At 47.1% G+C, this 24026-nt stretch overlaps 1 protein-coding gene across 1 annotated transcript in view; it reads left to right on the top strand.

Moving 5' to 3' along the window:
- Positions 1-24026, top strand: part of LOC143923925 (sterol 26-hydroxylase, mitochondrial-like) — a 57532-nt gene that overhangs the window by 15453 nt on the left and 18053 nt on the right. Inside the window, exons 4-6 of the mRNA XM_077447870.1 lie at positions 4988-5185; positions 11420-11583; positions 12178-12344. Coding sequence (XP_077303996.1) covers positions 4988-5185; positions 11420-11583; positions 12178-12344 — 529 coding nt within the window. The remainder of the gene's footprint in view (positions 1-4987; positions 5186-11419; positions 11584-12177; positions 12345-24026) is intronic.

Below are 24026 nucleotides of genomic sequence, written 5' to 3' on the forward strand. Positions count from 1 at the left end.
AGCACATACAAGGTGGTCTTGGTTAATGTTTATATTCCGCCCCCTTTCCAGATTCAGATTTTGTATGATCTTTTGGGTAAATTGGCGCCCTACATGCACCTCCCTCTCCTTATTGCTGGGGATTTTAATGCCATACTCTCTACCGCTCTGGACTCCTCTAATGCGTCTAGAGTGGCATCGGATGACCTTTCTGCCTGGGCGGCTACGGCTTCCCTGACAGAATTGTGGCGGTGGAAGAACCCTACTACTAGAGGTTACTCGCATCTTTCCAAAACGCATAGATCCTCCGCGAGGATTGACTTGGCGTTCGCAAATGCATCAATGTTGCAGTTGGTGGGCGGAGCTACATATTTAGCGGGTGGTTTGTCTGATCATACGCCACTGTCAATACATATTGGTCTCAACTCAGGCTCTAGGGGGGGGGCTGGAGGCTCAACCCTGGCTGGCTGGAGGTAGAAGAGGTGTCCACTCAGGTTGCGCCACACTTTGGTAATTATTGGGAGAATAATGTAGGAACTGCCGCCCCAACCGTGGTGTGGGATGCGTTTAAAGCTTGCATGCGCGGTCACTATATCTCGGCTATTAAGCAGGCACGCAGGTCTCATAATCAGAAAGAGCAGGAATTGCAGGACAGGGAGAGGGTGTGTGCTCTGGCACATGCTAATAGCCATTCGGATGTCACGTATGGTGAACTTCTGGAGGCGAGGCGTGTTTTGGCACTCCACTATACCGAATTAGCTCACACGTCTAGGACAAAGCTGGCTGAATCCCTTTTTGAGCAAAGGGACAAAAATGGCAAGTTACTTGCTATGTTGGTAGCAGAACAGAGAGTTCAGACTAACATACCTTGCATTAAAAACGATCGGGGGGACATTCTCACAGATCCTGTGGCTATCTTGGACACTTTTGTGGAATACTACAGAACCCTGTATGCTCCCCTCCCGGCTTACAGTTCACTAGAATTAGATGGGTTGTTGGCGTCCCTGGATGTCCCGGTGCTGTCTGTGGGGGACAGGGACATGTTGGACGCTGATATAACTGAAGAGGACATTGAGAGGGCCATTAAGTCCTTCCCTCCACATAAGTCTCCGGGTCCTGATGGCTTTTGTGTTGAATGGTATAGGGCACATTTAGAGGACTTGGTACCTAGGCTAAAGTGTCTCTTTCACTACTGTATTGAACACAAGTGTCTTCCTGACTCCCTCTCAGAGGCGCAGGTTATTCTGCTGCCAAAGCCGGGCAAGGATCCCCTGTCATGTTCATCTTACAGGCCAATAGCACTGCTGAATCAAGATTTGAAAATCTTAACCAAAATTTTGGCTACCAGACTTTCCCAAGTCATCACTACCTTGGTGGACATAGATCAGACGGGTTTTATCCCGCAGAAGTCTACGGATACCAACTTGCGCAAGCTGTTTACTCATCTGCAGGTCGAACATGACAGGGCGGGCGCGAGAGTAGTGGTCTCCCTCGACATGGATAAGGCCTTCAATTCTGTAGACTGGCAGTATATGCTAGCAGTTCTGCGGCACATGGGTTTTGGGGAGGTTTTTATAACTTGGATATCTCTACTCTATAGCAATCCGCAGGCGGTTATTAAAATAGGTGCCTTGATCTCCTCTCAGTTTAAAGTGGGCAGGGGCACGCGTCAAGGGTGCCCGCTGTCTCCATCCTTATTTGCGTTAGCGATAGAGCCCCTGGCTATAGCTCTGCGGAGGTCCCCTGAGGTTGGAGCTTTGGAGGCAGGGGGTACCAAGGAATGCTTAGCGTTATATGCGGATGACATGCTTCTATTTTTGCAGGATGCAGGGCCTTCCTTGGAGGCTGTGTTTAAGGTGCTTGACACCTTTGCCACATACTCCGGGCTTCGGGTTAATTGGGAAAAGTCAAACGTTATGGCTATTGACGGGGGGGCTCGTGCTTTGGCGACCGATAAGGTTCCCATTGCATGGGTGCAGGAGTTCAGGTACTTGGGTGTGAGGGTGTCCCCAAGAGTAGGTGACTATATGTCTCTCAATCTTCTTCCATTATTGGCCAAGGTGAAGGTACAACTGGATGCATGGAAACATTTGCCGCTGTCCCTGATTGGTAGGGTTAACCTACTGAAAATGAAAGTTTTACCAGTGTTTTTATACTTTTTGCGAAACACGCCAGTTTGGATTCCCTGCTCCTTTTTCAGAAGGGTGAACAGTCTGTTCAGTTCGTTTTTGTGGGCCGCTGCACATCCCAGGATAAGTCTCCGTGTTTTACAGGAGCCCTGGGGTCAAGGTGGCTTGGCATTACCGGATCTTTTTAAGTATTTTATAGCTGGACAGATGGTGGTCGTCAGGCGATGGTTAACAAGGGATGATGGGGACTCCGCCACGGTGCTAGAGGCAGCCCTTATGGGCTCGTATGAGAGTCTATCCTACCTGGTGTATAGGGGTCCAGGGGCCTCTCCTTCCCTGACGGTCTCCATGCGAGTAACGGTACGAGCTTGGGACAGGGCGCAGGTCTTGATGAAGAACAGAGGGGGGTGCTGGTCGCCAGACACTCCTCTCTGGTTTAATCCCAGACTGCCGCATTTTGGTGCGATTCCTAACCCAGTGATATGGGCCAGGGTTGGCATCAAACAACTCATGCACATAGTGGGGGGGGGGGGGCAAGGCTATACACCTTTGACCAACTGAAAACGAAATACAATCTACCGAACTGGTATTTTTTTCGCTACCTCCAGTTGAGACACGCCTTCCTCACTCAGTTCGGTTCTGATGCTTTGGAGCTGGGTGTGTCTCCCCTGGAGAGTGTGCTGCGGACGGGGGACCTTTTGAAGCCCTTGTCCGCGGTCTACAAAGAGCTGTTCGTTGACAGACCCAGTGTGGTACAAAAATGTAGGGACACATGGAGTGCTTTGGTGACGGACTTTGGGGGGGAGGACTGGGACGACATGTGGGCCTATCCTTTTCAGACTCTGGTGTCAGCCAGAGATAGGCTTATTCAATTTAAAATTCTATACAGGGTACACTACACTCCTGCAAGGCTAGCTGGAATGTATGGCATGGGTGCGGCGGGGTGCTGGCGGTGTACGGAGGACAGAGCTGGCTTTGATCATATATTTTGGCAGTGCCCACAGATTAGAGACTTTTGGAGGGGAGTGACGGACACCATACAAACAGTCCTCTTGGTGCCGATTCCTCTTACGGTCGCGGTTTGTTTGCTGGGGCTGGTGGAGGAGTTGGCTCCTAGAAGGGCACAAAGGACTATGATATCTCTGTCTTTGTTCTATGCGCGTAAAGCCATCCTGTTATATTGGAAAAAACCTGAACCACCTACTGTGTCATATTGGAAAAGCTTGATTAACAAAGCACTTCCACTTTACAAGGCCACGTACCTAAGTAGGGGATGCTCCAAGAAATTTGAGAAAGTGTGGCAGGGCTGGCTAGCCGCCAAAGATACTTTGAATTAGGTTGCTGAGTGGGGAGAGGATTCCTGGATAGCCAATGGGTGCACGGGGCAGATTGATGCTATGAGCTCTATGGGTCTTTTTGTTGTGCATTCGGAGTCAGGGTGCATCATTACTTTTTGGGGAGCTAGTTTTTATCTGTGGGATACGGCTGATGAATATGTTCTGTGATTTGTTTTCGACTGGGGGGCTGCACAGGGGTATGGGTGGGAGGGGGGGGGTTCTGGGTCATGTGTTTGTATGTGTTGTTTGTGTTGAAAAACTGTTAATAAAAACAAATTTACAAAAAGGACATGGAGTGGCCTAGCCAGTCTCCAGACCTTAATCCTATAGAAAACGTATGAAGGGAGCTGAAACTTCAAGTTGCCAGAAGAAAGCCAAGAAACCTTAAGGATTTAGAGAAGATCTGTAAAGAAGAGTGGACCAAAATCCCTCCTGAGATGTGTGCAATTCTGGTCACCAACTACAAGAAACGTCTGACCTCTGTGCTTGCCAACAAGGGTTTCTCCACCAAGTACCAAGTCGTGTTTTGCTTGGGGATCAAATACTTATTTTACTCGCTGAACTGCAACTTAATTTCTAACATCTTGTATCCTGTGTTTTTTCTGGATTTTTGGTTGATATTCTGTCTCTATCATTTTAAAATACACCTATGATAAAAAATTATAGACACTTCATTCCAAGTGGGAAAACGTACAAAATCGGCAGGGGATCAGATAATTATTTTTCCCCACTGTACATCATTAAAAATTCAACAGAGGTTGCAACTCACCTCTACACTTCCTAGAGCAAACTTTGTGGTTATTTCATAACTTCTTTAAGACCTTCGGCTGTCTCACTCCTCTCCAATGAAGTATTAATTTCTATAGACTTAAATGTTTTCATTTCCAGCCCTTCATAAGCCTACTAGAGATTTAAAGTGGTTGTAAACCCTCACTTATCTGCAGTGAAGTGACTGGCTTCAGGTGATACACAGCGATGATACAAATCCTCTTACATAAGTTGTACCTGTTTATCTGCAGTCTTCTCTTCTCTACATCCATTCAAAGTCCAGAGATTATAAAGCTTTTCTTAGCTGTCAGAAAAAAAAGGGGGGCGGGGAGCTGAAGTTACACCCTGCCTAGCTCAGGGAGGAGAGCTGATTGGAGGAAAGGGACACCCCCCCCCCCCTCTTCACACAGGAAGAGAGCTGTGGCTGTCAATCACAGACTGTGTGGTGGAGCTCCCTCCCATCATCTTTTTTTTCTTTTGGTGTCAGGAAAACTTGTCAGAAGAGATTCACATAGAGGGATATGCTTAGTCCATATTTCATGTCTGAGGTTTACAACCACTTTAAAACATATTCAGTAAAGGAAAAGAGTTGCGATGGAGTGCCTTTCTGTAGTCCTACTTGGGGCCTAGTCACTTTATGGGCCTTGTGGCATTGTTAAACTTTGCACCTCCTCTAGTTTAGCCTCATAACAGGCCCCCAACATGTCTGCCCTCATGCTGCATAAAGCACCCCTGTATTTAAATCTGTATCTCTCTCTTCTGCTTTTCCTCCAGGGATTTCGTACATCTTATTTGAGACCCGTATTGGCTGTCTGGAAAAGAAAATCCCCCCGGAGTCTCAAAAATTTATTGACTCTATTGGAGCCATGTTGAAATATTCAGTATATGTGGGCATTCTTCCAGCCTGGACCAAAAATGTACTTCCCTATCACAAACTCTACCTAGAGAACTGGGACAACATTTTTAATTTTGGTGAGTAGTTTAAGACTGTAAATTTCAAAAAAGAAAGAAAAAAAATGTTGATCTGTGCAGGGACCCAATCAGAAAGCAACATTTATTTGTCTGTTGTAGCAGCTTGCTGTCAAGTACCATGTGACCACCGTGACCAATCACAGCAGGTCACGTTACAGCTGTACACCATGGATGGCTTCCTTTCGTGCTATCCATTGTGTACAATTGTGTTACTACCTGTGATTGGTCAATTTGATCACATGGTACAGACAGGGCCAATCACAGTCCATCTGTATCATGTGATTAAGCTTTGAACAATCACAACCAAATAAATTGAATGATACCCTTTTATTCAGTAAAATGCTTGCTCATAGCAATGTAATGCACTGCTATAAGCAAACATAATATGTAAGAAAAAAATAAAAAATCCTGATCGCTTCCGTAAAGTAGTACAATGTTACTTTAGTAACATTATATTATTCTTGCCCCAGTGTGTTTAAAAAAAAAAAAAGAAATTGTTAAAATTAAAAAAATATATATATAGATATAGATCTCTCTCTATATATCTATATATCTATATATATATATATATATATATATATATATTATTATTATTATATATATTTTTTTAACATACTGTCACCAGTCAAGGTCCGTGACTACCGCCACACCAGTTGTATGATGATGCTGCACTGGTGACAGTATTTTAAAAAACAAAAAAAACAAATTGTGATTTTATTTTTTTATTTATTTTTTTTTTTGTCTTTTTTTTTTTTATTTCTTCATTTTCCAAAAAATGATGACAAAAAATAAAAACTTCAAAAAAACCACCATGAATCTTACTAAATACCTTGGATTGTCTGCTTTCCAAAAAAAAAAAAAAAAAAGGGGATAATTTGGGGGATATTTGTACTGTCCTGAAATTTTAAGGACTCCAGAAATGAGATAGCCCCGCCGGTACATCAGGAATGATCAATTTTCAGATATATACCATAGATTGTGAACGCTATAACTTTTTACACAGACTAAATAATATACACCGATTTGGGTTATTTTCACCAAAGAAATGTAGCAGAATACATTTTGGGCTAAATTTATGAAGAATAATTATTTGCAAAACGTTATAACCGAAATTAAGAAAAACTTTTTTTTTTTCGTTTAAAAAAACAACAAAAAAACTCAGTGTTAATTTAAACCGGAGTTCCACTCAAACATGGAACTTCCACTTATCTGTCTCCTTCCCCCTGCTGTGCCACATTTGGCACCTTTCCGGGGGGGGGGGGGGGGACAGGTACCTGTTTTTGACAGGTCTCCTTCCCCATTTCCGGGAGACGGTGAGCGGAAGATTTGGCTGGGGTGCCGGCATGGCGGGCTCCCTGGACAGGTAAGTGTCCATATATTAAGTCAGCAGCTGCTGAATTAAAAAATTTTTATGGGGGGGGGGGGGGGAACCTCCTCTCTAAATACCGCCAAAAGAAAGCTCTATTTGTGTGAACAAAGTTATAAAAATGTCATTTGGGTACAGTGTTGCATGACCGCGCAATTGTCATTCAAAGTGCGACAGCGCTGAAAGCTGAAAATTTGTCCTGGGCAGGAAGGGGGTGTAAGTGCCCCGGTATTGAAGTGGTTAAAACAATTTTGTGCCACATTTTTATTTTTTCTATTAAAGGACAAGTAAACCCAGTCACTAAAACCTCATTTAAACGTAACCACATAAGGAGCAGAAGGATTTACCCCCTTAATGACCAGGCCATTTTTGCGATACGACACTGCGCGGTCGTGCGACGCTGTACCCAAATAAAATTGATGTCACGCAAATAGAGATTTCTTTTGGTGATATTTGATCACCTCTGTGTTTTTATTTTTATTTTTTTGGCGCTTTAAACAATAGACTGACAATTCTGAAAAAAATGTACTTTTCATCAATTTAGGCCGATGTATATGCTGCTACATATCTTTGGAAAAAAAAATTCCCAATAAGCGTATATTGATTGGAAGTTATAGTGTCTTCAATAGGGGATAGATTTATGGCATTTTTGTTATTTATTTTTTATGTTTTTACTAGTAATGGCGGTGATCAGTGATTTTTAGCGGGACTGCGACATTGTAGCCGACAGATCGGACACCTAACTGACATTCTTGACACTTTTTTTGGGAACCAATGTTATTATTACAGTGATCGGTGCTAAAAATATACACTGTTAGTGTACTAATGACACTGGCAGGGAAGGAGTTAACATCAAGGGCGATCAAGGGGTGTGTTTACTAAATGTATGGGGGGTGGGCTGTCTGGGACAACACACAGCTCAGTCTTGCTGCATGGCAGGAAGACAAGATCTCCGTGTCATCCCCTATCAGAATGAAGAGATGTCTTGTTTACTTCGGCAGATCCCTGTTCTGTCACCGCGGGGAAACGATCGTGGGCGACCAGCGGACATCGGGTCCGCCGGACCTGCTGATTGGCTTCTGCGATGGCCAATCGGGCCCGCCCACAGAAGGCTGTGCAGAAATCAAAGTACAGCTACAGTGATTCGCAGAGCCAAGCCAGCTTGCCGCAGTATAAATATAAATATGTTAAAGCGGAGTTCGACCCTGACATTTTTTTTTCATAATCAGACTCCTGGTCCGCAGAGCTCCTCGTCACTTCCTCCCTCGCCTGAGTCTGTGGGCAGTACTGTGCTCAAAAATCACGTTATTTCCTGACAGGAAATGACGCGATTTAAGGCGGATCACATCGCCAAGATGTGTTTATCTATGTTGCCGGTGTCTTGTCTAATAACGTCCTCCATCGGATAGTGTCCGCTTTGTACTGCGCATGCGCAGTACACAGCAACACAGATTCCGAAAATTGCAGAGGATGAACGGCGCCTGCGCCGTGAGTCCAGGTTCTATCCCCACTATCCAAGTGGACATAGAGTTGGAATAAAAAAGAGCAGAGCGCAGCGAGGCCGAGCCCGAAGCTTGGCGAGCAGAGCTCGCCCGCGAGGGGCCCTTTAATACTCACAACCCTATGTCCGCTTGGATGGTGGGGCTACCACCTCCACTCACGGCGCAGGCGCCGTTCAGCTTCGGAAATTTTCCGAACCTTCGTCTGCTCCGTACTGCGCATGCGCACTACGGGGCGGACACTATTTCATGGCCGGACACTATACGGCAGAACACCGTCGCCGCCCGTTATGGCAACTTTAGAAACAATGGGCGCTACGGGCACCGGTGATTCGCGCATGCGCGAGAATGAGAGGTGCATGATGGTTACCCAGCATGCACCTCTCCAAAGCTAATACAGAAAGAGATATTGATTGGGCTTCACGTACCCACAATCATGATGGCAACAGCCACACCAGGAGGAAGAAAATATGCATAATGAACATTATATACTCGTTTTTGTATTTAATTTGTAATAATGCTAGGACCTTTAATGTCATTTCAAAAGCCATTTTGAATTTTTTTAAATCTGCAGCTTGGATTTAAGTAGCCAAACTCTCTCTCTCTCTCTCACGTTTCTTCTCTCTCTCTCTCACGTTTCTTCTCTCTCTCTCTCACGTTTCTTCTCTCTCTCTCTCACGTTTCTTCTCTCTCTCTCTCACGTTTCTTCTCTCTCTCTCTCACGTTTCTTCTCTCTCTCTGTCACGTTTCTTCTCTCTCTCTCTCACGTTTCTTCTCTCTCTCATGTTTCTTCTCTCTCTCTCTCTCACGTTTCTTCTCTCTCTCACGTTTCTTCTCTCTCTCTATCACGTTTCTTCTCTCTCTCTCTCACGTTTCTTCTCTCTCTCTCTCTCACGTTTCTTCTCTCTCTCTCTCACGTTTCTTCTCTCTCTCTCTCACGTTTCTTCTCTCTCTCTCACGTTTCTTCTCTCTCTCACGTTTCTTCTCTCTCTCTCTCACGTTTCTTCTCTCTCTCTCTCACGTTTCTTCTCTCTCTCTCTCACGTTTCTTCTCTCTCTCTCTCACGTTTCTTCTCTCTCTCACGTTTCTTCTCTCTCTCTCACGTTTTTCTCTCCTTTCTTCTCTCTCTCTCCTTTCTTCTCTCCTTTCTTCTCTCTCTCCTTTCTTCTCTCTCTCTATCACGTTTCTTCTCTCTCTCTATCACGTTTCTTCTCTCTCTCTCTCTCTCTCTCGCTTCTTCTCTCTCTCTCGTTTCTTCTCTCTCTCTCGATCTCGTTTCTTCTCTCTCGCTCTCGTTTCTTCTCTCTCGCTCTCGTTTCTTCTCTCTCGCTCTCGTTTCTTCTCTCTCGCTCTCTCTCTCTCTCGTTTCTTCTCTTTCTCGTTTATTCTCTCTCTCGTTTCTTCTCTCGCTCTCGCTTCTTCTCTCTCGCTCTCGCTTCTTCTCTCTCGCTCTCGCTTCTTCTCTCTCGCTCTCGCTTCTTCTCTCTCGCTCTCGCTTCTTCTCTCGCTCTCTCTCTCTCTCTAGTTTCTCCTCTCTCTCGTTTCTTCTCTCTCTCTCTCTCTCGTTTCTTCTCTCTCTCTCGTTTCTTCTCTCTCTCTCTCTCTCTCTCTCTCTCTCCTCGTTTCTTCTCTCTCTCTCTCTCTCTCTCTCTCTCTCTCTCTCTCTCTCTCTCGTTTCTTCTCTCTCTCTCTCTCTCTCTCTCTCTCTCGTTTCTTCTCTCTCTCTCTCTCGTTTCTTCTCTCTCTCTCTCTCTCGTTTCTTCTCTCTCTCTCTCTCTCTCGTTTCTTCTCTCTCTCTCTCTCTCTCTCTCTCTCTCGTTTCTTCTCTCTCTCTCTCTCTCTCTCTCGTTTCTTCTCTCTCTCTCTCTCTCTCTCTCTCGTTTCTTCTCTCTCTCTCTCTCTCTCTCTCTCGTTTCTTCTCTCTCTCTCGTTTCTTCTCTCTCTCTCTCTCTCTCGTTTCTTCTCTCTCTCTCGTTTCTTCTCTCTCTCTCTCTTGTTTCTTCTCTCTCTCTCTCTCGTTTCTTCTCTCTCTCACTCTCTCTCTCGTTTCTTCTCTCTCTCACTCTCTCTCTCGTTTCTTCTCTCTCTCTCTCACTCTCTCTCTCGTTTCTTCTCTCTCTCTCACTCTCTCTCACGTTTCTTCTCTCTCTCTCACTCTCTCTCACGTTTCTTCTCTCTCTCTCTCGTTTCTTCTCTCTCTCTCGTTTCTTCTCTCTCTCTCTCGGTCTCTCTCGTTTCTTTTCTCTCCTTCTCTCTCTCTCTCTCTCTCTCGCCTCTTCTCTCTCTCGCCTCTTCTCTCTCTCTCTTGTTTCTTCTCTCATCTCTTTTCTCTCTCTCGTTACTTCTCTCTCTCTCTATAAGAGATGTAATGCCTCAAATGGTATTAAAGAATTAAAATACAAATTGGTATCATCATCCTGATTATGTTAATGCAAAAAGGCGGGTTGACATGGGCTACTCCATATAAATTACCATGCAACACCTGTGATGGTTATAGGACTATCTCGATACCCAGTAATTAGACACAAGTAAGTAAAAAAATACATACAAATTTATTAGGAAAATAGATAAAAGAATTTCGTTAACAACCAATCAAATGTTGCCTTACCATCATTACATAAACAATTTAAATTTAAACAGAAGTCTACCCCCCATCAAGCAGAAAATGGGGGAACTGATGCAAGTGCAGACGATGTCCTCTACTAGTTTTGCGACAAAGTCGCTTCTTCAGGAGGTGTCTAAACGCATCTAAAATTGAATAGATACAATCTCATAGTTATACACTTCACAGCTGAATTGCTACAACATATTCACAAAACTGTCATAAGACATTAAATAAGTGGAGCGAATTACATGAATAACAGCACAACTTACCACCAAAGTCCCCAATGGAAGCCCACAAAAAAGGGCACGGGTGGCACCTCAAAAGGAGTGTCACACCCCTGGGGCGGACACGTGAGGCAAAAATATAGACAGGGCTGTAGATAACAAACGTAAGTGTAACTAACGTATTATATTAAACCAAGAGACTCTCGTGTTTCTTTTCTGTCTCGTTTCTTCTCTCTGTCTCGTTTCTTCTCTTCTCTCTCTCTCTCTTTCTCGTTTCTTCTCTTTGTCTCGTTTCTTCTCTCTGTCTCGTTTCTTCTCTTCTCTCTCTCTCTCTCTCTCTCTCTCTCTCTCTCTCTCTCTCTCTCTCTCTCGCTCTCCTCTCTCTTTCTCGTTTCTTCTCTCTCCCCACTTCTAACTCTCTCTGCTCTTTATCCATACTTCCTCTCCCTTTTTGCTCAGATTGTGCAGAGCTGGCCTTTACATGAATGAGGAAAGCAGAACATTGCACATGATCTGATGATCTTTTGAATAAATCCATAGGAATAAAGATGATCGAGCAGAAGATGGAGAAGATACAAGCTCGCTTGGACCGTGGGGAGGAGGTGCAGGGGGAATATCTAACCTATCTGCTGTCCAGTGGAAAACTGACCGATAAGGAGGTGAACGGCAGTGTGTCAGAGCTGCTGTTGGCCGGAGTGGACACGGTATTTTGCATCCAATAATGTTCTATGATATTCAAAAAATGTTAGTTTCATAGTGTTGCATGGCAGTGTTAATTTAGTCTACAAATATATTTTCATCAGCTGCATGTTTTCAGTGACGAAAACTAAACAAGAATAAAATTAAATTTATGTCAATCGGTAAAAACTATGACGAAAAATAAATTCCAATTTTCGCCAACAAACAAAACTGTAAGGGGGGATGTTTACCCACCTGAACTTTGGCTTTCCTCAGAGCTCCACCTGTCTGTTAAAGCCCCAGCCCCCTGACTCTATCTGCAAGCTGTATTGGCTGAGAGACGCAGGCTCCCATCAATCCTTTCTCTTTCCTATGCAGTTCCACACATTATGCCCCGTACACACGATCGGAAATTCTGCCAGCAAAAGTCCGATGAGAGCTTTTGGTCGGGAAATTCCGACCGTGTGTATGCTCCATCGGATTTTTGCTGGCGGAATTTCCGCCAGCAAAGGATTGAGAGCAGGTTCTCTCTTTTCCCGATGGAAGATGGCAGATAGGTCAGTGAACTTTGTTTGCCCTCGCTGTGTAATATTATTATATTTTGTCTTTTATGCCCTTAGACATCCAACACCCTCTCCTGGGCACTGTACCACCTCTCCAGGGACCCAGAGATCCAGGAATCCCTTTATCAGGAGGTGAACAATAACGTCCCAGATGATGGTATACCCACCGCTGAGGATATCGCCAAGATGCCATTGCTGAAATCTGTGATTAAAGAAACACTCAGGTACTTTTCATCCATATCTATTCCCTATTTGTTCTGATTTCAGTCCAAAAACCAATATTTTAATTTATGGGTAACGCTTACCTGGCTGGTTTGATACCTGTACATCTCTCAGGTGTTTCCACCAGTGAGGCAGTCCCAGTTTGCCACCATCGCCTCCATCTGTGTGTAGAGGAGGAGTGAAGACTGTATGATGGGGGGGGGGGGGATAGGTGTAGAATAGGTGAGCTGGGGGGATCATGGCATGGAGTATGGGCAGCAGTGGTGATCCGCTCATTAGGGGCGCAAGGGCACGGCCCCCCTAATCCATGCTCCCGGCCTCTAATCTCCATGCAGGGTGCCCGACACATGGAATTCAATGTTTGTTTGTTTTTTAAGCACCTGATTAGAGCCAGAGGTTCTAGTTGGCTTCAAAAAGGGTGGGCTCTGGGTGCACCCACTTGTGTGACATTAGCGAATTAATATTCGCTAATGTCTTCCTGCTTCTCCTCCCAGCCAATCAGGAAGCGGGTCCTGAGACCGGCCGGGAGGAGAAGCAATGGCCCTGGCTCAGCTCTTCCCTATGCAACCACCTCCCACACCTCCCCACATAAGGTAAGGCTATGGATCACCGCTTTCCCGGTCGCTTGATCAAGTGTCGTGGGGGGGGGGGTAGTGCAAACAAGCGCCGGGGGGGGGGATTTCGAGCACCAGCCACCACTGATGGGCAGGGGAGAAGTGCAGAGGTTATGATGGTAGGAAAAATGTGTAAGGAGCAGGGTGTCAGATAAGACAGTTGAGCGGTGAGCAGGGTGTCAGCAGGGGAGCAAAGATGGATGTCTGTGTGTTGAGAAGGGGTATTTGTGTCTGTAGGAGTGGGGAACATGAGATAATTGGGGGGGGGGGGGGATATCTAGTAGCATGAGCTGGCCTAAGCGGAGATGGGCATTAGCATAAGGCAGCTAAGGGGTGACTGCTAATGCAAAGGAGAATGATTAACCTGTTCCACAGTGAGTATAACAAGCATGCTTTACTGCATATACAGACTGATTTTACTGTTGTGCGTTTTAGTAACACTTTATGTCTGGTACCCGTGGTTGAAGGAAACAAAATTGTATAATGTATGGCCTGCCTTAGGCATTATCCTCAATGGGAAGGTGAAAGTGTTCTGTGAACACTAAGCTCTAACTTGGCTTTCATATTATTATGAAAAAGAATTTGGCAAAAGAGTCTTAGGCCCCTTTGACACTTGTACGACACGACAGCCACATGACTGTTGATCCGACTTTGCTCTGCAACTTGAATTCCGACATGCGTCCGACTTCAATGGATGGGGATCCGACTTTGATCCCCAACAATATCAGGCACTAGTCTTGTATGAATCTTTAGTTGGAACTACACGCAAAATGGTTAGGTACCCATTCACATAGCATAAGGGGCAGGGATTTGGGGGCCTCTTGTTAAAGGGGGCTTCCAGATTTTGATAAGCTACCCGCCCCGACAACCACTGGCCAGGGTTGTTGGGAAGAGGCCCATCAACATGGGGACAAGGTGCTTTGGGGTGGGGACCCCCCTGTCCCAAAGCACCCCCCCATGTTGCATGCAGCCTGGTACGGTTCAGGGGGGGGCGCTCGTTTGTCCCATCCCCGTTTCCGGATCCTCCCGGGTCTTGTGCTTGGATAAGGGTCTGGTATGGATTTTGGGGGGGACCCCCATGCAGTTTTTTCAGCGTGGGGGTTCCCCTTAAAATCGATACCAGACCGAATGGTCTTGGAGGGGGAACCCATGCTGTTTTTTTTTTTTTTTGTTTTTGTTTTTTTTTCCCCTTCAAGATCCTCAGAGCACAAGTCACATGCCAAAGTCGGATCAGTTAGGACGGCGATCCAACTTTGATCCGACTTCAGTGATATTCAATGGGCTGAAGAAGGGTCAAAGTCGGACCAAAGTAGTGCAGGGACTTTGACGTTGGAAGGACTTGAAGTCGTACAAATGTGAATGGTTGTCATTGGAAATCATGGGTAACGACTTGTCATGCGACTTTGCAGTCCCAAATCGTAGGACAAGTCATACAAGTGTGAAAGGGGCCTTAGGCTGGGTTCACACATGTCCAGCTGCGGTTTGCTGCCTGAACCGGACCCAAAAAGCGCACGGGACCTTTTTCAAAAACCACATTGCGCCCACCCCGGACATGTGTGAGAGCCAGTCACATTCACATGTTATGGGAATTGGATGCAGTTAAAAACGCATCCAATTTGCATATAGGTGAACCCAGCCTTAAACTGAGCTAATTGTTTTTAAACATACCCCGGAGGTTTAAAAAAAACTGCTACTGCAATACTCCTTTATCCTGGAGCTTGCCCCACGCAGTAGCCGTTATCTGCCACAAGATGTCCTCAGTCATCCAGGTTGCATGATGTGCGACAATTGTAGCGGCATGGACATACTGAGAATGTAGGGTGTCATGGCATCGCCCCCTGAGTGCCCTGTAAAGCCTAAGGCCGCGTACACACGCGGGGACTGTTCGCTCAACTTTGTCCGTCAAACAGTTTCAGCAAACAGTCCGCTCAAAATTAGCATGGACGGACTTGCCCACACACGACGAACGAACAGTTTGCTGAAACCGTGCACGATGACGTGAACGGCACGTACGACGGGACGGAAAATACGACGTCCTATACACTGCATTACAACTTTCGGCGTGTAAATCCTTTCTGAGCATGCGCGGAACTTAGTTTGACGAACAAGCCTACACACGAGGGGACTGTTCGCTGAAACCAAGTTTCAGCAGACAGTTTTTCGGAATTTCAGAAAAACTTTGTTCAGCAGACTGTTCGCTGAAACTGTCCGCTGAAAGCCCACACACGAGCGGACTGTCCGCCGAAACACTGTTCAGCGGACAAAGTTGGGCGAACAGTCCCCGCGTGTGTACGCGGCCTAAGGGTCAACACAACAGCCAGTCAACTAACATTACAATAAAGAAGTCAGCAAATGAAGTCCCTGTAGTTTGCTCATGAGAATTTTTCTTAAATAAGGGGGCAAATATAAAGCTTTTAAAAGTTTTGTATTTTCAGGTAATGATATTTAACATGAAAGTTTCAGATTCATACATAAGCTCAGTAATGACGGGTTCTCTTCACCAGTTCCCTGTAACATAAGCCTCTTTATGTCGGAGGTCCTGGCTGTGTACAGGTCATGCATACCATTCATTACTAAGGATATAAATATGAGAGCCTGCTTACAAAACAGCAAGTAGGCAAACCCCAGCGTCCAGCTGCACCCCCAACATTTAAAGGAAAGGCCTACTAGAGTAAGTTTCAGACGGCCATTGCTCCCCGCTCCTTCTGCAAATACTCACTGCCTGGCTGTCATGCTTTTAGGGATGAGCTCAGGCATGTTCGCATGGAACATGTGCAGAGCCCGCCAGGAAGTGGGCGCAGCGCTGCGCTAATCACAGGCAGTGAGACATTGGCCGATCTCTGCAGCCGTGCATCGGGGCAATGTCACACTGCCTGTGATTAGCGCAGTGCTGCGCCGACTTCCTGGCGGGCTCAGCACATGTTCCATGCGGACAAGCCTGAGCTGATCCCTACATGCTGTTAACAATGTTCACAGAGTTGTAACCGCTGAAAATTCCCAGGGAGGGGGGGAGCATGGCAATTCAAGTCTTTATTTATCAATGGTTGGCCTCCAGGGCGTCTGCTGCGTTGATCCCACTCAGGGGTTAAACAGCCCTAAAAACACAAAAGAAGACAGGTTTGGCCCCTCTAGTATGAAAAATTCAGATGGTCTTAAGCATTTGCAGAGGCACAACGAAATACGGTTATTGCCTACGATCATCCGCTCCATCTAATGGCCATAATGCAGCTTTTTAAAGCAGAGGTCCACCCTAAAGTGGACCTTCTGCTCATTGGAACCCTCCCCCCCTCCGGCGCCACAATTGGCACCTTTCAGGGGGGAGGGGGGTGCAGGTACCTGTACAGTACAGGTATCTGCACCCACTTCCGGCATAGATTCTGCAGAAGGTACGCCCCTTTCCGCAGAATCTACGCCCCTTTCCAAAGGTCCCCCGCTGCCTGCTGGGAAACACACGGATCCCAGAGACAGCGGGGACCATCCTTATTGCGCAACGCGACTCGCGCATGTGCAGTAGGGAACCGGGAAATGAAGCCGAAAGGCTCCACTTCCTGATTCCCATACCCAAGATGGCGGCGGCAGCACCCGAGAGACGATCGAGAGATTGGCTTCGGGTGCCGACATCGCGGGCGCGCTGGGCGGGTAAGTGTCCTTATTTTAAAAGTCAGCAGCTGCAGTATTTGTAGCTGCTGGCTTTTAAAAAAAACTAGCTTTAAAGCGGTTCTGCACCTAAAATAAAAATATTAAAAGCCAGCAGCTACTAATATTGCAGCTGCTGACTTTTAATAAAATCACACTTACCTGTCCCAGGGTCCAGCGATGTCGGCGGCAGATGACGAGCGATCGCTCGTCTCGCTGCTGCCCCCGCCGCCATCCTCTGTCAGGGAATCGGGAAGTGAAGCATTACAGCTTCACTGCCCGGTTCCCTACTGCGCATGCGTGAGTCGCGCTGCGCGTCTCTTATGGTCCCCCGCTGTGTCTCTGGGAACTGTGTGTTTCCCAGAACACACGGGGGGGGGCATCTGCGGGGGTCTGCGGCAGTCTGGCCGGAAGTGGGTGCAGATACCTGGATTATCCAGGTAACTGCACCCCCCTCCCCCCTGAAAGGTGCGGATTGTGGCACCGGAGGGGGGGAGGGATCAGATTAGCGGAACTTCCCCTTTAGGGTGAAGAACCGGTTTAAGGAAAATATTGCATTATGACCACTAGATGGCGCTAATGATCATAGGAGACAATAATATTACAAACAATACTGCTATCATTTATTAAGCCTGTGCGAATTCTTAAGACATATAGACTGTAAATTTCTAGGGCTGTGACTGATTAAAATTTTCGTGTTTGATTTAATCGTTTTTTTTTTTTTTTTTTTTTATCGATTAATTATAACGCACATACAGATCAAACTACTTTTAGCTGATCTCCTTGCATAGCAATTCTGCTTTAGTCAGTGGTAAATGTGGTATACACTATGGGGGTTATTTACTAAAGGAAACTCCACTTTGCACTGCAAGTGCACTTGAAAGTAAAGTCTCTGTAGATCCGATGGGGACATGCAAGGACAATAAAAAAAAAAAACATTTTAGCTTGCACATGATTGGATGATAAAATCAGCAGAGCTTCCACTCATTTCAGACCTACCCCTTAGATTTAGAGTGACTGCACTTCCAAGTGCACTTGCAGTGCAAACTGGATTTGCCTTTTCGTAAATAACCCCCTATATACAATCACCCGACACTAGTTAGTTTCCACAATCCATGACTTGACTTCACAGTTCACACAAATACGTTTTAAATTCAAACTGTAGCACTGACGTAAGTCTTTTTTTTTCCACAGTAGCGTGACAATCCCTCCACCTCCGGTCTAACTAATCACTCTCGCCTTATGGCATGGAACCCTGTGCAAACAGGTGGTCATGCAAGCGGGTATCAAAAGGGTTAACACAGACCATAAACTTCTCTCACGTCTCCTTAGATCTCAGCAAGGACGCCAGGTCATGGGTAGAAAGAAAAGATCTAAGTGCTCACCGCTTGAGTATAAGATTACATTTTTTTGTTCAAAACACAAACTACTCACATAAAGATGATAAAAACACAGCATGTAAAGCCATAGGGCAGCAGTGGGTGACGTCATGCGTAGCTCCTCCCCCGTATGCATTACGTTCAATCAGAACTTCGACGTCACCGGACTCCTCCCACCTTCCCTTCCTTAGCAGACGGAGGCACTTGGGGAAGGGGGGAGGAGTCTGGTGACGTTGATGTCCGTGACGTCACTGGATCTCCGACGGAACTCCCTGAAGACCCGGAAGCCGGCAGAGAGGTGAGTACCGATCAAAAGAATTTTGATCGATCAAAAAAATGTAACGATTAATCGAGGAATTAATCTTTAACTCAGCCCGAAGCCCTATACATTTTGTATAGAAATCCCTATCCAGCAAAAATGAAAGTTGCTTAAAGCGTTAGTCTTCCTTTTCAGAAAAAAATAAATAAGAGGAACTAACGCCCTCCGCAGGGCTGTCCGTGCCCGTGCAGCCGGTGTAGTGGTCCAGCACTTTAAAATCATCGCTCTTCTCCCTCTTCTTTCAGCAGGGCTTCCGCCGGGACTGGTCAGAGAAATGCTCTGTGCTGGCGCTCAGGGGCGTACCTAGAGCATTTGGCACCCGGGGCGGATCCTATATCTGGCACCCCCCCCCCCCCCCCCCACCATAGAATGTAAAAACACCCACCGTGTCCCCTGCATACCTCTGCATCCTTCAATATCTTTTTGTCACTACTGTGTACCCCCCCCTCCACAACTGCACCTCTGGACCCCTTTAAATTACACAGCACCCTGCACCTCTGGACCCCTTTACATTACACAGGACCTTGCACCTAAGGACCTCTTTACATTACACAGCAGCCTACACCTCTGGACCCCTTTACATTACACAGCAGCCTACACCTCTGGACCCCTTTACATTACACAGCAGCCTGCACCTCTGGACCCCTTTACATTACACAGCTCTTGTACCTCTGGATCCCTTTACATAACATAGCACCCTGAACCTCCTGACCCCTTTACATTACACAGCGCCCTGCACCTCTGGACCCCTTTACATTACACAGCACCCTGTACCTCTGGACCCCTTTACATTACACAGGACCTTGCACCTAAGGACCTCTTTACATTACACAGCAGCCTGCACCTCTGGACCCCTTTACATTACACAGCTCTTGTACCTCTGGACCCCTTTACATAACATAGCACCCTGAACCTCCTGACCCCTTTACATTACACAGCCCTTGTACCTATGGATCTCTTTACATTACACAGCACCCTGAACCTCTGGACCCCTTTACATTACACAGCCCTTGTACCTCTGGACCCCTTTACATTACACAGCACCCTGCACCTCTGCACCCCTTTACATTACACAGCCCCTCACAGCTCTGGACCCTCTGCATGTTACACAGATCCCCTACAGTGCAGACCCCCCTCCCTACCATACAGACCCCCATCTACAGTGTAGACCCCCCTACAGTACAGAATCCTCCCCTACAGTGCAGACCCTCCTACAGTACAGACCCCTCCACCCTATAGCGCAGACCCCCCCCCCTTATAGTGCAGACCCTCCTACAGTACAGACCCCTCCCCCTACAGCGCAGACCCCCCTACAGTACAGACTTCCCTACAGACCCCCCTACAGTGTCGAATCTTCCCCTACAGTACAGACCCCCCCCCCCCTACAGTGCAGGACCCCCCTACAGTGCAGGACCCCCAACAGGACCCCCCTACAGTGCAGGACCCCCCTACAGTGCAGGACCCCCCTACAGTGCAGAACCCCCCTACAGTGCAGGACCCCTTCTACAGTGCAGGACCCCCCCCTACAGTGCAGGACCCCCCCCCCCCTACAGTGCAGGACCCCTTCTACAGTGCAGACTCCCTACAGTGCAGACCCCCTACCGTGCAGGACCCCCCCTACAGTGCAGGACCCCCCCTACAGTGCAGACGCCCTACAGTGCAGACCCCCTACAGTGCAGGACCCCCCTACAGTGCAGAACCCCCCTACAGTGCAGGACCCCTTCTACAGTGCAGGACCCCCCCCCCCTACAGTGCAGGACCCCTTCTACAGTGCAGACCCCCTACAGTGCAGGACCCCCTACAGTGCAGACCCCCTACAGTGCAGACCCCCTACAGTGCAGGACCCCCCTACAGTGCAGAACCCCCCTACAGTGCAGGACCCCTTCTACAGTGCAGAACCCCCCTACAGTGCAGGACCCCTTCTACAGTGCAGGACCTCCCTACAGTGCAGGACCCCCCTACAGTGCAGGACCCCCCCCCACAGTGCAGGACCCCCCTACAGTGCAGGACCCCTTCTACAGTGCAGGACCCCCCCCTACAGTGCAGACCCCCCTACAGTGCAGGACCCACCACAGTAAAGAACCCCCCTACAGTGCACAGCCTCCCCTAAGGACCCATAGTGTACCTCGAGCCCAAGGCAGCGGCATTGCAGGGGGGAGGTGTGGGCAGCACCCGAGTGAAGTGTCACCTGTCGGCTCAGTGATCCGGGACCCGGCGCAATAATCCCCTTCTCTCTGTGGTCGCGTGACTCACGTCGCGCCGTTCTGATCAGTCTCGGGCAGCGGCTGTCACTCACAGCCGAGCAGAGTGAAGCCGCCTCCCCCTCCTTGTCTACACAGTGCTGTGCATAGAGGAGGGGGAGGCGGCTTCACTCTGCTCGGCTGTGAGTGACAGCCGCTGCCCGAGACTGATCAGAACGGCCGCGCGACGCAACCACAGAGAGAAGGGGATTATTGTGCCGGGTCACTGAGCCAGCTGATGTCACTCCACTCGGGTGCTGCTCGCACCCCCCCCCCTGCAATGCCGCCCACTGCCAGTGCATCGGGCTCTCTCTGTGTGGGCTGTGAACCCGAGGCACGGCGCTGTCTGACACTTCAGTTGCGGGGGGGGGGGGCTGGCCTGACCCCCCCCCCAGTGTGTGGCACCCGGGGCGGCACGCCCCCCCGCCCCCCCACTTAGTACGCCCCTGCTGGCGCTGACCAATCAGAGTTGCTCTGATCCATCCTCGAAGCCCAGCAGAAAGAAGGGAGAGTAGAGCGTGAATTTCGAAAACTCCAAGTTGCTACATTGGCTGCACGGGCACTGACGGCTCGTCGCCCGTGTAGGCAAGTACAGCGGAAACTGGGAGGGTGTACGATGTTGACGCTCTTTCATTTTTTTCTGAAAAAGTTAACTTGCACATTAACCACTTCAGCCCCGGACGATTTTACCCCCTTCCTTACCAGAGCACTTTTTGCGATTCGGCACTGCGTCGCTTTAACTGACAATTGCACGGTCGTCCGACGTTGCACCCAAACAAAATTGACGTCCTTTTTTTTCCAACAAATAGAACTTTCTTTTGGTGGTATTTGATGACCTTTGCGGTTTTTATTTTTTGCACTATAAACAAAAGAAGAGCGACAATTTTGAAAAAAAACCAATATTTTTTACTTTTTGCTATAATAAATATACAATTTTTTTAAAAAACAAAAACAAATGTTTCCCTCAGTTTAGGCTGATACGTATTCGTCTACATATTTTTGATAAAAATATACGCAATAAGCATATATTGATTGGTTTGCACAAAAGTTATAGCGTCTACAAAATAGGGGATATATTTATGGCATTTTTTTTTTTTTTTTTTACTAGTAATGGCGGCGATCTGCGATTTTTATTTTATTTATTTTTTATTTTTTTTCATGACTGCGACATTGTGACGGACATACACACATACACAGCGATCGGTGCTATAAAATTGCACTGATTACTGTGTAAATGTGACTGGCAGGGAAGGGGTTAACACTAGGGGGGCGCTGCAGGGGTTAATATGTTCTCTATGGGAGTGATTCTAACTGTGGGGGGAGGGGACTCACAAGGGGAGGAGACCGATCGGTGCTCCTCTGTACTGGGAACACACCATCGGTCTCCTCTCCACTGACAGGACGTGGATCTGTGTGTTTACATACACAGATTCATGGTCCTGCTGTGTTCCCAGGCAAATCGCGGGTGCCTGGCGGACATCGTGGCCGCCGGCCACGCGCACCGGGTCCCGAGCGACGACGCGCACGCGCGCGTGCCCCCTAGGTGGCCGGGAATGGGAGGACATCATATGACGCCCACCTAGGATGGAAGATCCCATCTGCGGGCGTCATAAGACTATGAGTGGGTAGGGAAGTGGTTAAACAATTTTCTCTCCCAAATTGAGGATTTTTAATTTATTTTTTATGGGCAGTAGTAACAAAATGCATTATGACCACTAGATGGAGCTGAGGTGCATATAAAATGCAAACAAGTTACAATGTAACCAGTCATTGGGGCTGCTGTTAGAAATCATGGGGCCCCATACAGCCCCCTTCCCCCGTCCAAAAGTGACTAAGGACATTTATCAGTCCCTTTCTCTGTAGCCTCAGCTGCACAGAAGGATTAATAGGAAGCGCTACAAGGCTTCCTGCGCATTCACTAACCGAAGCATATTAAACGCAGTTTACTATGCTTCACTGATGAATGGACATAGGAGTGATTGGAACAGAGGGCTCGCTGTGTTCTTTCAGGAAAGGAAGGGGCCAGTGAATGACATATTTACCAGCCCCTCCCCCGCTCTCTATCTTGAAACCTCCCCCTGTGTGCCCACAGCAGCTGCTGGCGGGAGAGAAGAGGAAGGAAGCTGGCAGCGCTGTGGGGGAAAGGGGCACACAGGGGGGGGCCTGGACAGCAAATAGAAAGGAGTGCATGTGCTGGAACCATTCCCTCTGCAGGGCAGCTGGAGGAGGAAAGAAGAAGAAGAGAAGCTGGCATTTGCAATAAGACAGTACAGCCAGACTTCCTGCTCAACAGGTTCCCGGGCCCCCTTTTGAACTGATGGGGCCCGGGGTCCAGTACAGGAGGGCTGGCTGTACTGCCTTATCAGCAGCCCTGCCAGTCGTTATCGATAATTCCCTCTAGCCTTCTCTAGAATTGTTATCTCTTGTTACAAAGATGTATGTATTTCCTATGCTCTTCATCTCCAAATGTAGGATTTTACTACTGCCCATGTTCTATCAGAATAACACTAGCCATCAGATTGTGCAATGGAAGTGAAGTTCTGACCAAAATAACTTACTGTGCATGCGTGATGCATTCCACACACTTTATCATCTGATGGGCAGTGGTATTCTAAAAAATTGTTCTTTATTATGGGTGTTCTATCAGATTACTGCTAGCCATCAGATTGTGTAACCGAAGTGACGCTCCGACCAAAAAATACTTACTACGCATGCGCAATGCATTCCATGGCGCGATGCATTCCAAACACTTCAAGATCTGATGGGTAGTGGTATTCTGCTAGAAGACCCATGCGGACATCTTGCTACACCCAGCTACGTCTTGAATTTCAGAGTAATTTTAGCAATAAAGTGAGCGGATATAAGTAAATACAGTATATTTTTATCTATGATGGCGTTTTGATGTTACATTTTGAAAGCGTAAAGCTTTAGCACTGAGCAGTGCGGGGTGTACCAACATGGCCTCCGCCACCTTCCTACAGCTGGCGTCCAGCTTCTTTCAAAGCGTAACCTCAAAACAGCATCACAGATGTCAACATACTATATTTATATACACTCACTTTATTGCTAAAATTACTCTGAAATTCAAGACGTAGCTGGGATGTCTGCATTGCTCTTCCTGCAGAATACCACTACCCATCAGATCTTGAAGTATTTGGAACGCATCGCGCCATGGAACGCATGTTGGAACACATCGCGCATGCGCAGTAAGTATTTTTTTGATTGGAACGTCACTTCCGTTGCACAATCTGATGGGTATCAGTAATCTGATAGAACACTCATAAGAAAGAACAATCTTTCAGAAGAGAAAATAGCGTAAAAAAAAAACAAACATTAGTTTTTGTCCAGTTTGCAAAGAGCAAATGTACATGTAGATTTGCTGTATAGAATGGCTGTGTGCTTTTTCTATTTTTATTTTTTTATTTAAATAAATAGACCATTATGTATTTCGCAGTGCAAATTGCTCTCTTTAGGAGTAAAAACAATCATTAAATGC

Source organism: Lithobates pipiens, unplaced genomic scaffold (genome assembly GCF_037356315.1).
Source record: "Lithobates pipiens isolate NorthernLeopardFrog02 unplaced genomic scaffold, aLitPip1_a1.2 Scaffold_22, whole genome shotgun sequence".
Taxonomy (NCBI): Eukaryota; Metazoa; Chordata; class Amphibia; order Anura; family Ranidae; genus Lithobates; species Lithobates pipiens.